Source organism: Sinocyclocheilus grahami, unplaced genomic scaffold (genome assembly GCF_001515645.1).
Source record: "Sinocyclocheilus grahami isolate Dianchi unplaced genomic scaffold, SAMN03320097.WGS_v1.1 scaffold304.1, whole genome shotgun sequence".
Lineage (NCBI taxonomy): Eukaryota > Metazoa > Chordata > Actinopteri > Cypriniformes > Cyprinidae > Sinocyclocheilus > Sinocyclocheilus grahami.
This window is the reverse complement of record NW_015505483.1, coordinates 126,828-145,004: the sequence shown is the minus strand read 5'-3', so window position 1 is coordinate 145,004 and position 18,177 is coordinate 126,828. Positions and strand designations below refer to the sequence as shown.

Sequence of the window (18,177 nt, the reverse complement as noted above, 5' to 3'; positions counted from 1 at the left end):
TAATTGTGCAATAACAGAGGCGACTAGGCCTCCACGACGGACTCGAGACACCTGCAAAAGTCTGGTTAGCCCACACACCCTGAACTTTCTTTTTCATGCCACCTTCCATTCGAGAGCCAATTGTCATTTGCAATTCTTTTTTGACATGCAACGGTTACATTCTGCAGACCCGTGGTTATTTCAAATCACAGCCGGGCCCACACAAAATCTTTGTGCGTGGAATTCCGCCAAATCGGAATGCCTGGCATTCGCAAATTCCTCCTCCTCAAAGCTCCACACCTAAATTACGGAAAATGCGGATGCATTGACTCCATCCGGGCCCGGTTATGATGGGTGCTTGCGTGATCTGGAGAGATGCAGCCCTGCAGGGTACGGTGTTGGCGAATATTTTTTCAGCCCCCTCCCAGCAGTGAAACTATGATCATTCGGGCCCTGAAATAAGATCCGGACGGACCCATTGTGGCAGGGAAATGGCTTCACTCACTCTTCAAGAGCCGACCGGTGAGTATCCCTGTGTGATGTATAGCTTGATTGAAAATACTCTCGTCAGCAATTACACAAATTTGCAGTCTCTGTCAAATAAATCGTCAGCTTATTCGTAAGAGAAATAACAGTAAATGAGCTAGCGCTAGCTGGACTACGGTCTCTCCCTATCTTAGCCTCGGCGCAGAAAGCGATTTCTGATAGCTGCTTGACATACAATGTAGTGTAACGGATTTCATATCTAATCTGATGCTGTATTTGAACGCAACTGAGGTCCTTCGTCAATATAAAAAGGTCGTTTCGTTCCCCTTGGCTATTGTGTAACATTCACGTCACCATTCAAATGTATTTGCATGTAGGAAGGCACTGAGACTCGCACACAGAAACTCACACTGAACGACGCTGTAGTGAAACACACCTTCTGTTTCCACCTCAGTTAATAACACAGATGAAATACAGGAATACAAATGAAACATGTCATTGTGCTGACCAAAAGAGCTATTACCTATTGGTGAACAGTCAAAGTGGGCGGAGCTTAGAAATTGGTCTGACCTGCATTCAAATGAGCAAGTTGTCATTGTGACAGGTCAGATGGAAATATGCAAATTGATAATGCTAACACTCCTCTGCTGAGCACCTGATGGTTGTGGTTGTTTAAGGATAACAAAACAAAAAAAAAAGAAAGAAAACACATTAAATAATCTAGAGTTAAAGGTAATATACCAAGGTTGCACCTATTTCAGTGAAACCGTATGGTCGAGGAACATGGCTCATAAGTGGACTGTCATTACCTCCATGAAGTCAAAGGAAACCACAGATAACAAAAGTTGTTCAGAAAAGAAAAACAAAACATTACAGACAGAAAGAAACTACCGCTCTGCGCGGTGAACGTCCGTCAAAGTTCAAACGCAAATGCTGGGAGCGTTTAAGGGTTACAGCATCTGTCTCGATTTCGGCCCTGATGCCACAATATCTGATACGAAACTATTCCAGAGTGGCCTTTTCTTTTCTAGGCGTGGGCACTGATTGATTCTGTGTGGACTTTATTTTTTCGTTCGGGCCCCATGTAACTCTGCGTGGCAGCGTCTGTTTACATAGGCACGGTTGGCATGTTAGGTAAGCTACAAAGTCTAGAGCCACTGAAACAGATTTGTCTAATAGGATCTTGGTTTTCACTACGTTCTGGGAGGGATATGCCACAAATAAAAAATAAAAAAACATTATTTTTTTGAATGCTATCGCTGTATTTCATTGCTCACACGCATGCGTACGCAAGCGCACACTCGTAAATACACGCATACACTGAACTTGGTGAAGTTACACATTTCCAAGCAGGTTCCCCAATGAATAAGTGCTCTGACAGGACCAAAAAAAAAAGCCAGATAGAGATGACTGTATCAGCAGATCTCTACCATGTGTTTTCCTTTCTTTCTTTTCTTTTGAAAAACAACACGTTTTTTTTCAAATAGTAAAAGTTCCTGCTATCTCCTTTGATACCTTGACAGCAAAAGATGTAAAAGACCAAGATAGCCCTGTTAATAATCAACATGCCGTATATTCTTTTTTTTATAGTTTTTTTTTTGTTTTATGTTAACTTTAAACAAAACAGTATGGTGCTCAAACCCCAGCTTCTATAAAAATATATAATTGTATGTATATATATATATATTTTTTAGCAATTTTTTTTATTGTTGTTGCTGGGACTCAGCTCTAGCAGGGGGCTCCTCTGATTGGCTGAGTCCAGTGAGATAGAGATGAGCGCTCAGTCGAAACGATTCCTGTGGATTATCTCACTTTAACATTTTCTTTTTAGTCTGATTGTTCGTATTTGTAATAGCGTTTGTGTTTCTTTGTCGTTTTGCATCAAAATCTCAAAGTGACTGGTGGGTAGACTGGTGGGACAGGACAAGGAGGTGGGCCCTAGGTCTTGTGATCAGGGTGGGTTGATTCTCACTCGTTGTTGTTGCTGTTCTCCGAATCCTTGCACTGGATGTTACCGCCGCTGTAGTCAGTGCCGGGCAGCTGCACACCGTATTTGTCTACACACCAGCAGATGCCTCGTTTCAGGCCGCGGGAGGGCTTGCACTGCAGGGTGGACCAGGGACAAAGGGTCATAAAACTGCAAGCTCAAATAAAAACAAAATGCCTCAACTAGTAACGGATGGTATGCTGTCATAAAATATTTCAGTAACACTTTATTTTAAGGTGTCCTTGTTACACACGTAATTATGCATAATTACATGCAAGTAACCCTAAGCCAAACCCTAATGCTAACCCTAACCATATAGTAAGTACATGTAGTTAATTAATATCACTCAGTACTTAAATGTATAATAACACTATAACTGACACCTTAAAATATAGTGCAACCAATTCCTATGCAATTCCTATGTAGAGGACTGTGTTGATTATAATGGGCGTATTTTAGTTTTGAACAGTGTAAATACTAGTTAAAAAAACATTGTTACAGATACAAATAGTAAAAAAAGGCTATAACCAAGTATTGAACAATTGGGTTAGTAATGGTCTTTTTAATTTATTGATTAATCAAAGAATTAAAGGATGTACATGGATTTAAGGCAATAAAGAACAACAGAAAAGACCTAGAATATGATGTGTCTAATATGCAGAAAATGTCTCTGTTCATGTTTTGTCTTGTTAGTTATAAATTACATGAATCATATAAATGATGAGACTATATTTTCTAAATTAAAAAGGTGACATTTGACAAAAAAGTAAGTAGTTTGCATCAGTGGATAGTAGCCGTTTAACATTTCTGTCATAAAACAGTTATTGAATATTAAATGTTTATCTACAAAACGATTCAGTTTTACTTATAAAATGTTTTACCTCACACTCTTTCACCATTGAAACTGAAGTGTTGCACTTGAATTCATGTTTGGCAGCAAGCTAGTGAATCTCACTAATCAATATCATTAATCGATGTTAGATGACTGGTGTTGAAATCAGTGCATAAATATAGAATTCAACTGATTTATGGTCACAATTTTACAAATTTGTTCAATAATCCAATCACTTGGATTGGGTTCATGGAGCCCCAAATAAAAATAATAATAATAATAATCAAATGGGATATAAGAGATAATGACATACATTTTATGTTGTAACATGTACCTTTGATTAGTAAAGTATTAAGTTCCCTGGACATGGTTTTGAATATTTTCACTTAGTTCCTGTCCTCAGTGGGGTTTTTTTGGGGGGGGCTGTGTTTGTTCCAGACACGCTGACAATCTATGTATTAGTGGTAGGATTTTTAAGTGACTATTTGCATACTACATCGATACACCAATAGGTGGCGACAGCGGTGGTCTTTTTAAGTGAGTCATTCGAATCACTGACTGAACCGATTTGTTCAAAAAGCGAGTGGGTTACTGAATCACTCGGCAATCATAAATGCAGATTCATTCACCAAAGGAAAACTATTTTCATGAGTTAACATCGACCGACAGTGTTAATCAATGATAAAAAAGTTCATCATATTAGATGTCAATGTTAAAATTATACCATAAAAGTAGCAAGCGTCTTACCTGTTTGCGCTTGAAGAAGCCCTTCCTGTCACAGTTAGGCAGGTAGAGGGAAAGAGGCATGACGCGGGAGGTGTCTTTCATATTTTGAATGACTCCATCCAGCTTCCTTCTGCAGGGACCCTGTGTCAGACAAACACATGGTGAGTTGCATCATCACCGCAGCATTTAACGCCTAGCTATCATTTTACTGCAGCTGCTGCGTCACACAACTTACAAATTCAGGCTCATGCTTGTCGTTGGGAAGGGGGGAGTAGTCCATCGACCCCAGTGACCGATGCTTCTCCTGTTGTTTCTTCTTGTCCTTGCGCACGGCAGCATGCTTCTTGCTGTTGATTACGTCTGGTTTGGGGTAAAGGGGAATTTTAGGAATCTGGTCTTCAGTCGTGTCTGGCTTCACTGTATCATCATGCTCTATTGATTCGCGATCTAAGACAAAGAGAATCAAATAATAGGCATTAACTAGATTTTTACTGCATGGAAATGTGAGTGCCAGTGCAAAATCATCAGCATGATGTTAAAGTGGTTGCCAGGGTGTTGATATGGTGTTAATGTATGAGATTTTTCCCTCCACCAGGCAAAAACCGAATGCATTAGCACACCTCAATAAGCCACACGATTTGAGGTACCATTCATACAATACCAATGACGTATGAATTTGATTGGCTGAGGCAGACCAGCCTAAAAATTTAACTTTTAAATCTTTTTGTCATCCTAACAGCAAACAAAGTTATGCGTAATGAAGTCGGTTGTTAGACAATGACTGGTTGACCATTGTGAAACAGTGTATTTTAGGTTGTTTGCAGTTGCACGCCAGGCAAAACTGAATGCATTAGCACAATAACGCAATGGTAATTTGCCTTAGCAAACACCAGTAATGATCTCAATGTCCTACATCTGACTTCAACAATTCAAAATTAAATTTAACTTATAAAAACCTGGAAAATCTCTTATAAAAACCTCCCCAAAGGCTTTAAGATATTTACACATCCTAGTTGCTAATGAGTTTCCAGAGCGTAAACATGAAAGCAACTCTATTTCCACCAAATGTTTCCTATGCATTTGTTTACAGAGGGTGGTGGCAGGATCAACAGCTGATGACCACCCCCAACCCAACCTATCCCAGGTTGAAACACTTGGCTATGTCTGACTAAACATCCAATTGCGTTAAAAATCTAATATCTCATTCTATTTGGTGGGATTTCTCCAAAATTCATTTGGGTGTACAACCTAAACATTGAATGAACCTCTGTTTTATACTGCTGAATAATTCTGTTAGTTTCATTGTAGAGAATGTGCATGACTACAGGATTTAAGAGTGAGAACCGAAACGTTTTTTCAAAGGATCCTTAACAGCTCAGAGACGCACTTGAAGAACTTTGAAGTCTCAATAACCATAACACCATGACAACCACAATGTTCTTCTGCAGGAATCTAAGGCTAGGTGGGTAGTAACTGTCGACATGTGTCCAGGGAAAATGTGGAGATATTACAGAACAAGTAATTCAAGCACATATAGTTTGATAGTAAAACTCCACAGGATACATGCCTCTACTTATAAACTGTCTTTCCACTGAAGTCAAATACTGTTGGACAAAGCCGAGCTTCATAAAACTGAACACTTGAACCATGCAGAGAGAAGCCAAACATAGTACATCCGGAGGAGATTAACAGGTCATTAACACAAAGTATACAAAGTCAGGATATATAATTGTATTGACATTTAGCCATCCAAACCATGATCAATTATTATTAAATTTGCAATACAAAATGGCATTTTAATAGGAGTTAAATAGTTATTGCTTATTATTAAATAAAGGAGTTTAATAGTTATTGCATTTGTTTAGGACTGTGGTTTATTGCATAAAAAAATAAAGTTAAATATAATATTGTTTCCTTTCAGATCTAATGCTTGCATGAAATTCATTATACATTAAATCCATTTATATACATATTCTAAATTGGGACATAATTGTGAAACGCTGTCAAATGCACACCTGTTTTTGCACTTTGTATATTAATGCACCAGGTTGCATGGCAACAGAATTATTATAGTTAACTAAAACTAAAACCATAACCACTTTTGTTATTTGAAATAAAATAAAAATTCAATTTAAGTTCAAATTAAACTTATTTTAAACTAGATGCCAAGGAAACTTTTCTTGTTTTCACTTAGCTAACTTGATGTTCTAACATAACTAAAACTAAAATAAAAATGTCTGAAAACTAAAGAAAAAAGCAATCTAATAAAAATGACCTTTTAATTCAAAGTTTAAATGAAACGGAATATATAACACTGCAATAGCACTGCTTGGCAGCCATAAACAGTTTGTGCTATTTATTATGCAAATAAGCTATATTACTTGGCAAATTGTTCATGCATTTGGAAAGTATTTCATTTGTAAATCAGCACAGCATAATGTGATTATTATACTAAATAGACGGATATTAAATTATTAAATAGATAGTATATTATTTAATGCTATTTCATCTTAGAGTGGCTTCATTTTAGAATCAGACAGGCTTGAACATTGATGCTGTTGGGTTGCCAAGTATTTTTGTGCATACAGCCAAGAGGGCATTATCAGACAGCTGAGGCAGCCAGCAGAAATGATTGAGATAACTGCCCTCACAGTCCCCTTGAGCTCCAGTGCTTCACATTGCTGCAGATTGGGGCAGGGTGTTCTGGAGCGGCCCGGTGGTGAAAGAGTCTGTCTGACCTGGAGACGCATGGGGCGGGTGCCTGGTCATTACAGGAATTGGTTTCCTGGCTTCTGAAGTTACAATCAGAGCATGGTGCTGTCTCTTTGAAATCAATCCCGCAACTCATGACTTGGCAGACTGAAATTTCTGTACAGATTTCCCCGCAGGTTTGGGCTCCTGAAGCCACCTAATCTGAGATCGCCTCATGGAAATGTCGTAGGGACGTTTGCCTAGAGGGAGATTTACATGGCTTGGAAATGTACACTTCAAATGGGAGGGCACAGGCCGACTGGGTTGGCACAATTCCTCATGGCTTTTTTCATGATTTTTCCTCATCGTGCGTGGCACAAATGCACCGTGTTTGTGAAATCAACAATGCCTATAGTTTACAAACCACTAAGTTCGTGTTTTCTGTTGTAGGCTTTTCGAAGTGAGGACCAAAATCACTTTTTCCATGCTCATGGTCCCCAGCTTGTAAAGGTTTAGCGGGTCTGTGTTTAACATCTGACACACAGCCAAGAACCTGGAGCCCGGCCAAACCAGACGTATCACGTGTAGCCTGTCTATTCAAATGAGCTTTGGAAAGAATGCAGAAGAGGTATTGGTGTCTCTACTCTTGGTCTTGCTAAACTTTTCATTAAGATAAAGGGACCCGAGCTTGGCCAAAAGAGATGCATCTGATAGGGCTCTGTTTAATAATTTACACATGTGCTGGGCAATTATACTTCATGAATATCCACGGTTTCTTACAGCTTGGGGGCTAATGATGAAAGCAGATCTCCTTTTGAGTTGCGTAATCACCTTGTCCGATTCTTTTTTTAAGAACAAGCTTAAAAAACAAGCAGAGAAATGCTATTAAGGCCCTCAAACCACATGTTTTAGTGTCTTATTACCATGCATGGTTGGAATTAGGTCTTGCTATTGTTAAATATTCAGACTAGCTCGCCTTTGAAAGTCGTTCTTGAAGCAGGCCGTTCTGCTTTGTCTTGCATTCATTGTCACAGACCGACCATGGCATCCCTGGCAAGATTCCACTGCTAAATATTTAAAGCCTGGACCGTGTCCACAACATGTTTGGGCCTCTGTAGCAGAGAAGCATGCCACAAACTAATAAAAAAAAAACACCACAAATGCAACCGAGCACTAATGCTAGTTAAAGCCGGGGTAATCGCAAACTACAAAGCAACATTAAGAGCAAGACATGGCTGATTTGGGATAAAAGTTTCCATGTTGCAATACACTATCGGTTACGACCAAGAAAGCCATCATACAACTTACTATTCAAACAAGTCCCCTCTAATTCAGGACAATGCAAAGTGATGACACCTGTCGATTCCCTTCAGGCTGAAAGCACATGTGCGCACCTCTTCATCGGCTGACCGTGTCTCATGTCATCAACACTCCGAAACATGAACTCAGGAGGTGCTCTTTAGGACATCAATGGATCACTCCCAGTTGCTGATTTCAATTAGCTCAGACAATGGCAAGAGAGCGATACTGTCTGTAAGCTCAAGGCATCTTTCCACCAAGAGGATCTAGCTACAATTTTTCCTCTTCTAAACTTCTAAACTAGGCAAGATCTTATAGTTTTTTCCAAGCAAACTTTAGCCATCCAAACCACATCAATCTTTATAATGACTATTAAGATTGTATATAATCATTTGTAGGTGGTATGTAATTATTTATGAAGGGAAAGTGAATAAAATCCTAATTTGAAACATTATTAGGAATTTCCCAAATGAAGGATGGGATATATTGAAGATTTTAAATTATAGGAGTTAGAGCTGGGCGATATGATGGTAAAACTGTGCCAACCCGAGATTTTGCTATACTGTACGAGTTAAACCATGGTAGATATATTTGCATGGCTATCAGTGGGCAGGACTGCTTTACATTATTTACATATGAGAAGAAGAAAAACAAGCAGTAATGTGAAAATACGAAGACTTTTTATGTAAAGAAATGTAATGTGAAGAAATTTTTGCTTGTTTAGTTGAGTTTACGTTGCGGCTCAGAATTTAGCGTCGTAACTGCTGTTTTTATGTCAGTTAAGATTTTGAGTGTTATTTGATGCGATTTTTATGATTTATTATGAATATTCATTATGTTTGCATCTATCAAGTTACAAAAACGTCAAAGGAGATCAGAAATATTTTTTTATTTGCACTTAACTTGTTAGATTATCTAAAAATAGATATTACGGCATGATGATTTCATATGCAAACCTTTTTAGGCTTCAACTGGGGCTCAGAATTTAGAGTCATAACTACTTGTTTTGTATGTCTATTAAGTAATAATACTAGTGCTGTCAAACGATTAATCGCGATTAATCGCATCCAAAATAAAAGTTTTTGTTTACATACTGTATGTATGTGTACTGTTTTTATTTACTATGTATGTATATAAATACACACATATACAGTATATATTTTGTAATACTAGTGCTGTCAAACGATTAATCGCGATTAATCGCATCCAAAATAAAAGTTTTTGTTTACATACTGTATGTATGTGTACTGTTTTTATTTACTATGTATGTATATAAATACACACATATACAGTATATATTTTGAAAAAAATTACATTTATATGATTATATTTTATATTATATATAAATACATTTAATAAATAAACATAGCATATTTTTCTTAAATATATACATGCATGTGTTTGTATTTATATATACATAAATATACACAGTACACACTCATATATTATGTAAACAAAAACTTTTATTTTGGATGCGATTAATCACGATTAATTGTTTGACAGCACTAAATAGTACATATTTTGAGTGTTATTTGATGTGACAATAGTTATTTTGTTTGCATCTAACAAAAAAAGAAGAGAAAATCAAAAGTAACTTTTATTTGCACTTAATTCACTAGGTTATCCAAAAGTATGTGTTACAGCATGATTGTAACATGTAAATCACTTATTTAATTAAATTTATAGCAAAAATAACTACAGTATATTGCAATTACTGTGTTAGCGTGATTATAAAGTTACTCATAAAATACGATTTTGGTCATGTCGCCCACTTTTAGTGCAATAGGAAGTAGACTTGTTATGCACACAACGTGTGTGTGTGGCTTAGACAATGAGTGTTACCAGTCGTTTTCCAATGAATCAGCTACCCTAAGCAGGCCAAATTCAGTCACCACACCGCCTTTCCCATGATCCTCAACAACTAAATGTGACAACTGTAACATAACTAATGATTTTGTCTTGTGCTGCCTATCTTATCTATCCTCCCGAGAATCGTGCATGGCACAAAATTTGAGGCAGCGCTTTGGAACCACATCTGAACCTGTGTTGCAGGCAATAAATTGGGCACCTTTTGTTCTCCTTCCCTGAAGAAACGTGACACTGCGGCTCCCCCTCCCCCGCCCCGAAGCACATGACAGGAGGTTTCAACAGGTTGGCGTCTTCTGCTCAACCAGCCCTGCTGTCTGCTTACATTTTCTAAACGTGAGCAGTAAAACCATAGATTAAATAGATTGTTTTTGTCCATTCGCTGTTTTGGTCAGCCTGACATGTGTTCCTATTTAAGCAGGGCCCAGCGTGAGGATGTCGCTGCCCAGGAATCACATTTCTGACAGAGACGAGACTACTGTACGAGCTGATTTTCTTCACAGCTGTTACTCACTCACTAGCTTTCCAGGTGCCAATGACAAATACACGCTGGACAGATTGCTATTAAACTTTACTGGAATAAGTAATTTAAGAGTGCCAAATAGGTTCCCTACTTGCCTACCTCTGAAAGGATGACTGGGTACTTGATATACGAGCACTATTGGCATTATGGTTAAAAAAGAGGAGAAAGTATTCTGTAATGCAGATTTCAAAAAGCTGGGCATCACTTTCAAAAAGTGCAAGAGATCTATTCAGGTGCTATTCAGTGAAGCGAGCCATATATCTTTCACTGTCAGTCTGATATTGCAAGCACGTATATGTTTCTGTGAGTTTGGCCTGTGGCGCAATATAAAAATGAGATGACAGACAGGCAATAGAATTCCATTCCCTTGTAATCGTTGTTTAGTTATGGCTACATCTCTAGTGAGTAAATAAAGCGCATAAATCAGCGATACCGAAGTAACCGAATACAACAGCCAATTGCTTTGGACCATTTCTTTTCATTTGTTTACTTGCAAGCTCTTAGATTCAGACCTGCAATCGTTGCGAACGCAGCATACAGTTCTTTTGGGCAAGATGCCTGTAGTCATATCGGTTGGCAACTGCATCCAAGTTCCACATGGCATGTCCGAACAGAAAGTATCCCTTGTGATCGTTGGCAAATTTGCAGTATTTGCCAATCCTGATGCTAAATGACAATCTGGCATCGCCTATTGTACTTGGCTCTGAACACTGAATCTTTAAACCGTGAGCGCCAGCATTCAAGACCATGAAGGTATGACACTATTCACGTGAGTGAGAAATTATTCCATTTTAAACTTGAATTTCAATTTTATGTTTGCACAACTGTGAAACTAAGGTGAGCTGGGGGAATAAAAATGGATCTGAGGGCCAAAAGGCTCTGAATCCTAATGTGGGCAAGGACGCTTGACCTCTCTCCCTCTTTTTCCTCTCTCTCTCTCTTTATCTCTATCTCTCTTTCCCTCTCTGTCTGTCCTGCCCAGCTTGTAAAACCAGGCTGAAACCGAATACCATGGGAGGCTAGAAGCGTCCCTCTAAATTCATCCCCATGCTTGACGAACAGCTCTTGATAGATCGGCTCCACAGACATTCTGCTGAATCACAAGGGCTCAACTGTGTGCCCACTGCAATCACAGAAGAGGTAAACCAGCAACCACACTCATCAGAGGACTTCAGATAGAGACAAACAGGTTTCTGATGTGCACCTGTGTGTGTGAGGGGGTTGTATTTGTGTACAAACGGTCGTGGTGAAAGCCCACGACTGAATTCAACCTCATTTGTTTTAAGGATATGTGCTGTCTTGTTGGATAACGCATTGCTGAAGTCTAAAAGATATAGTTCTGTAACCCAATGTGCTATTTTTGTTCATGTAGCTCAACTGGTAGTGCACTGCACTAACAATGCCAAGGTTAGTGGTTCGAATCCCAAGGAAAGCATGAATTTAGTGCACTGAATAGAAGCATCTGGCAAATGCGTAAATGTAAATAAATATGCGTGCCGTGCACGATTACTCTTCTTAAACGTGTGATTTTTGCACATAGGTTGGCTTGTAGAGACACCGTGGCTACCCTCCTCCCCTTGGATTTAATCTTCGAACAGTAATCCGACCCTTAACACCACCCACAGACTTAGACCTAAATTCAGAGCAACCTAGAATCTCAATCAAGAATATCATGAGGCGTGGGTACACCGTACAATGATGAGAGGTGTGATCATAACAATGGAGGAGTCCCTAACGTCAATAGAGCACCAAACAAATGCCATTGCCAAATCAAACCATAACTAAACACAAGGCACGACTGTATGGAATTATGCATCTCGAGGCGTCTTTACTCAGTTCTAAGGAGCGTACTAAATTATGCAGTTCTGCTGAATCTGATGCTGCTTTGCTTCTGTGCCAATGAAATGCAATTAAACTTTGCCTTTATAGAGCATATATTAATAGGTTAATATTTTTATTCACAATTTTCATACATTTCACTGCACATAATTTCTATGTAATTGCATTACATGATACTTTAGATGCAGCTTAAGTACAAAAATGGTACAGTGATGGTATCAGATGGCAGTACCATAGTACATTGATATATCCCTTAAAAAAAGCATATGGTGGCAGTGACTTGGCACAGTGATGGCATTTTCTGGGAACTTCCAAAACAATAATTTGATACTACTATGATAAATGGCAAAAAACATGGTAGTACCATGATATATGTCCAAAATACAATGGTCCCAATGACACCATGCCAAAAAACACCACTTGATTTAGACTAAAATACAACTGTTCTATACTCTTTTAATAATGCTCAAATTTTAACGTATCTGATGATGATGATACAATGGTACTGGAATGGCATTTACATCATACTCTTAGGTGCGTCCAAAAATACCATGGTACATTTCCAGAAAACGCGGTACCACCACGGTACTTTTTGTATAAGTGCATTTGCAGCGTGAAGATGGAAACCGTTTTGTTAATAATTGGCTTTGAGTGAAACATAAACAGGTTTCACTAATCCTAGTAATCTACTGCGCTGGGATATGATGGAAAACAGCACTGAGCAGCGCAGCCCGGCCACAACACAGAAAAGCCCATGCAGAAACATGCGCACGCCATAAAACTGGATCAGCGCAAGCCACAACGTTCCCACCAGATACACGATCTCAACGCAACAATGCTTCCGTGCAACAAAGGCGCACTGCTTTCCAGTAAACTTACCAATGGGTGGATGCGGTGGTTTGTATCCCTTCTCGTTCGTGCACACTCCCCTGCCGTGCAGCAGGGCGTGAAGCGGCTTCTCCTCGCCGTTGCGCGGCAGGCAGCGCAGTCCGTGCGTGCATGTACTGGTGTACACCCCGCACGCCTGCCCCTCCGCCAGAGCGCAAGTCAAGCAGCAGCCGCAGCCGGGCTCCTTCACCAGCTGACAGCCCACCGGGACCGGAGGACACATGGAGAGCGCCTTCTGATCGCACGGCTCGCACGGCACGTAAGAGCCTCCGCTGATGGACAACGCCGTGAGAAATGTACCCAGCACAAGAAGAGCCATGCTTCGTTTCAAAGTGAATGAGGTCCGATTTAAAAGAAAAAAGAGAGCATGAACTAGATATGAGAACGCATGAACGTTTGGCTCAGATTCGAGTGAAAACTCCGCATGCAAAGTGAAAGCACAGTTTGGGGTGTCTTAAAAATTAGAAAATAGAGACAGTCTTTGATGAAAAATAGATGATGAAGAAGAATCCGGTAGATTTTTCATATAAATATATTAATATAAAAAAATGATTAACTTGGGTATTCTCCAATAGTACAGTTTGTGCGCAATTCGTTGCGCACTGAAATTCTGGACTTTCCGATTCCAAAACACTTTCCCCTCTGTAAGTTTTCTGAGCGGACTGATCAACTTCACAGCAGTGCATGCCTTTTTAAAAACAGCCAAACCCAAACCCCTAACTATGAATAAGCCAAACAGCGGTGAAGGGAGGCGCACTTGCCAGATCGTGGCGCAGCGCCAGCGCCCCCCCCCCCCCCCCCCCCCCCCGGCAATAGGATCAGTCTTTTACGCAGTGATGCCAAGAGCGGGGAGCAAAACACAAATCCATGCAAAATCGAAGATATGCTCCTCTGAGATCTTCCGTGCACTTTGTGGCCGGTAGTATATAGCGTCAGATTCGTGCACGAAGCTCAGCGGCTTTCCAGCATATTCAAGACGCAACATGGATGTGACATGATAAAGACGCTTGCTCGCATACATAGAGAATACACACAAAAGAGCACGATTAGAATCGCTCTGCTGATAGGCACCACCCGTATATTAGTGCGCGCAGAGAACATGTATGAGTAAGGGAGAATGGGGAGTGTTTTGTTTTAACGTCTGTAACTCTGTCTTGTTTTGCTCTGCGTGTCTCAAACTTTGACATAATATCCCCATGTTTGTCTTCTGCAAGTTAAAGTAGTTTTGAAATCTACTACGTATCCATAAACCGTTCAAATGAGTGTGCTGCTGATACAACCTACCGGTAGCACTAATGGATAATCACATTTACTTGTTCAAAATAATGATTATGCTTTCAAGCATTTCAATTCAAAATTGCGAACATGTGGGACACATTTCCAGCGAAAAGAAACTGAAAACAATAGTTTTGGTTAGTTTTGAATGTGTCACAACTGGATGCTATATATCAAATTAAACAGGAGAAGCTGCTGATTCGGATAATACCACTTCTGTCATGTATTCTTCATTAACATGATCACAAGGTCAGATGTGATCATGTATTTCTATCTTCTCATAAGGGTGTCGATCATCTAGTGATGTAACTTCTTTCTAAATGGTTAAACTGATGGTGCTACAGCTCAACCCTTGTTACAAAACCCCTATAGAAATGTCTGAGCAACATATGCATCAACAGCTACTGATGGCATCCGTGAAGTTCGTATCACTCCAGCACACAATTAAAACCAGCTGAGGTGTGTGGTGAATACTGTGGTAAATGCTTAAAATCTCTTTTCTCTCATGCAGGTCTTGGTGATAGTTTAAGAATAGGCAATCTACACCCACCTGTTCTGAACTTTGAACTGCTGAAACCACAATTTAGATGAGATTTAACAGACACGATTGTTTAATCATACCATTCGCTCGGTGTCCAAGTGGCCCTCTGCTGTTTACATGTCCCTGATTTGCCTTATAGAGTGCTCCAAAATGGCATTTGCACATGTCCCATATGTAAAGTTCATCAATGGGTTGCTCTGTTTTGCTTTGAAATTGCTTTGTCGGATGTGTGATAGCAAGTTTAAAGAACTGCACACCATATTTCATTTCTTTTGATTGGTCTGTGCTTATCATACATGCTGTCTCTTGATTTACCCAGCTGTACAGTACAAGCCCAAGTGTCTGTGTGGGTCTTGCTGCTGGATTTAGCTCACCTCTGAGATTTTGACCACTAGAAGGAGCTGTTAGCAATGGTAAGAGGCTCACCTTGGAACGAATGTTGGCCCGCAGATGCTGAACGTTTCATTACCAGAGATTTACACAGTGCTGCTGTACACATCTCACACTCTGGAGTCAAAGAGACAGACATCAGTCTCAAGAATATACATGCTGTTTTGATACATGAAGTTTAGGGCCCTGTTGCCTCTGTATGCATGTTTTTGAAAACTTTACTGCTTAATATATGTCTTTGTGATGTTTAGATTTCATTAAAGTAAGCCTGACTTGTCTGATTGATGTCATCTTTACACTAACAGCTCCACAACGCCTGTCTTCCTGGCACTGGTGTCCAGAAAGCTTGCAAAGATGTTTTACTGTTCATTGAATTATGCCTGTTTTCATATTTGTTGCGGAATTTCTTCATGAGTCATCTATGATCTACCATTCTGGACCTGAACTGGGACTGTTTTCCAGTCGTATAAGCTATCAAATTGCCCCAGTTCACTCACAGCATATTTATCCCTGGATATAAAACAAACTTAATGGATGCAGAGTGCAAGTTACTGGAAACGAGCTGGAACTGTTATCCGCTCTCTAACGAGGAGATAAACGGTCGCAAATTACTGGTGTGAACACTACTAACCAGGGTACCATGTGGAGATTTTTTAAACATTTTTTTAAACATTTTTTACAAATTGTTTGTTGATATTAAATAATGTTAGGCAGTTTATTTTTACTTGTGCACCATGTTTTAATATGTTAAATGTAAAAAATATATTTTTTATACATTGTTATTTATATAATATTCAATTATTATTATTAAAAATGATTAAGTATTATGTTGTAATATTAAATGTTGTAATATTATAAAACAAATAATATGATAAAGATATTGGAAATAAATTATATTTTTATTACGTTATCACAATGTCACAACAAATTATATAATTTCACTACATGATTTAATTTCATATTTATCTTATTTGTTTTATTGATATTAAGAAAGTGTTTTTCTTTCTCTAATCAAGGTGTTTAAATACTGTTTTCTTATTTATTTCATTATTTAAAAAAATACAAATAAATAAATAAATATAACAGAAATACAGTTGAACAAAAACATTAAAAGGTTGACAAATATTAACACATTTATTTTCAAACTTTGTAGGTATTTTTGAACTTCTGTCTTTAAAATCAAAAGGTTTATTTCCCCCATATTTATATTTATGTATACTTAATTTAGTTGATAGAAGTAACAGATGAATTAAACAATATTCCTCATGAAAAGATGTGTCATAAGTGAAGAAACCAAATAAAGCATTTTCAAAACTCAGTTGAAAGCTGGACATCCAAAATTATTTTAACTAACAGCAGCCACTTCCCTAATGACATCATCCTCCAGGAAGTGACAACATTTTGGAGGGAAAGCACCAGCACAAACATCTGTGAGTATGAGTGATGGTGTGCTGGGATGTTTTGTGCTCTTAATTGGTTTGTTGCACTCTAAAACATTTGATCATGTTTGTTAAGTTTATGACAATGTTTCAAAATGCAAACTCTCAATCCCTCAATAAACAATCTCTAATTTTGATGTTTTAATTCTTGCCATTGTGTAAATAAGTTATATCCAATAACGTTTAAGTGTTTGTACAGTACTTTATAAGTATCTTGTTGCGCACGTTAGTTAATGTGGACATGTTTTATTTCTAGTGACCTGAATAAAAAAAACACATGGGCTTGAATGACACAGATGAACTTTATCACCCCCTAGAGTACTGACGGTTAAGTGTTTGTGTATTTGGTAAAGTATGCTTCTTCCTTACTTCTAAGTGGAAATCCATAACATTGGCACAATTTTTGCTTAATGGGTCCTTACTATATGTTTTGCTGTTTGTTCGCATTTGTGTTATAGTAATCTGTAATGTCAAGAACTTTTCCAATGTTCTTTCAGTGATAGCAAAAGTAGCATGCGCCATCTCAGTCGTCTGTTGTCTGGTTCTTTGAATATTTACAGTGCTTGAAAATGTTTCTCAGTTTGCGAAAGCAGTCGCCCACATGGTGAAAAATCGATGGAAAAATTCTGTCAGAGGAAGAAAGGTGTCTATGTACAAATATTATGAGTAGGATGTGGTCTGTGAACATCAGTGTAGGAATTTCTCGCTCTCCATCATGTCTGAAAAATGCCTTAATTGGTAAATTAATGTCTCTCGTCATGTAATGTCTCCATCTGTCTTTCATTCAGTCAGCCTGTGTGCGTTGCACTGTTTACACAAACTAATGATTTCAAGCATTAACATACACGTATGTTAATATGTGGCTGTGAGATTGTACAATAGTTTTGTGTGTGTGTGTGTGTTTGGCGAGCTGCTCCGGTGTTGTTTTGGAATGATTTATTTACATTTACATTTAGTCATTTAGCAGACGCTTTTATCCAAAGCGACTTACAAATGAGGACAATGGAAGCAATCAAAATCAACAAAAGAGCAATGATATGCAAATGCTATAACAAGTCTCAGTTAGCTTAATGCAGTACACGTAGAAAGCTTTTTTTGTTTGATAAATGTATAATAAATAAAAAGAAAACAAATAGATAGAATACAAAAAGATTAGAAAAGCTAGTGTTTTTTATTTTTTTTATACATAAATAGAATTAGAATAGAGAGTGCTAGACTTAGAGGGTCAAAAAAAAAAGATGGAAGAGATGTGTTTTAGCCGATAGAATACAAAAAGATTAGAAAAGCTAGTGTTTTTTATTTTTTTTTATACATAAATAGAATTAGAATAGAGAGTGCTAGACTTAGAGGGTCAAAAAAAAAAGATGGAAGAGATGTGTTTTAGCCGATTCTTGAAGATGGTTAAGGACTCAGCTA

General features: G+C 38.4%; 1 protein-coding gene across 2 annotated transcripts; it reads right to left on the bottom strand.

Annotated features, from left to right (window-relative positions):
* Positions 1-1,543: 1,543 nt before the first annotated feature.
* igfbp5b (insulin-like growth factor binding protein 5b) lies at positions 1,544-13,792 on the bottom strand. Of its 2 annotated transcripts, none has more exons than XM_016293538.1 (4): positions 13,108-13,792; positions 4,246-4,457; positions 4,032-4,151; positions 1,544-2,568 (listed from the first exon to the last, which is right to left on the bottom strand). In XM_016293538.1, the coding sequence occupies exons 1-4, from the start codon at positions 13,433-13,435 to the stop codon at positions 2,434-2,436; spliced, it is 795 nt and encodes a 264-aa protein (XP_016149024.1). In that variant the 5' UTR covers positions 13,436-13,792; the 3' UTR covers positions 1,544-2,433. The 2 variants fall into 2 exon arrangements, with proteins under 2 accessions (XP_016149024.1, XP_016149025.1); XM_016293539.1 differs by having other exon boundaries at positions 4,246-4,370.
* Positions 13,793-18,177: the final 4,385 nt, after the last annotated feature.

Bases quoted from the DNA above. Each gene is read 5' to 3' on its own strand.
- igfbp5b (XM_016293538.1), bottom strand. From the start codon at position 13,435: ATGGCTCTTCTTGTGCTGGGTACATTTCTCACGGCGTTGTCCATCAGC. The intron at 4,152-4,245 runs GTAAGTTGTGTG...TGTCTGACACAG, and splicing joins ACAAGCATGAGCCTGAATTT to GGTCCCTGCAGAAGGAAGCT. The intron at 2,569-4,031 runs GTAAGACGCTTG...TCCACCCTGCAG, and splicing joins GCTTCTTCAAGCGCAAACAG to TGCAAGCCCTCCCGCGGCCT.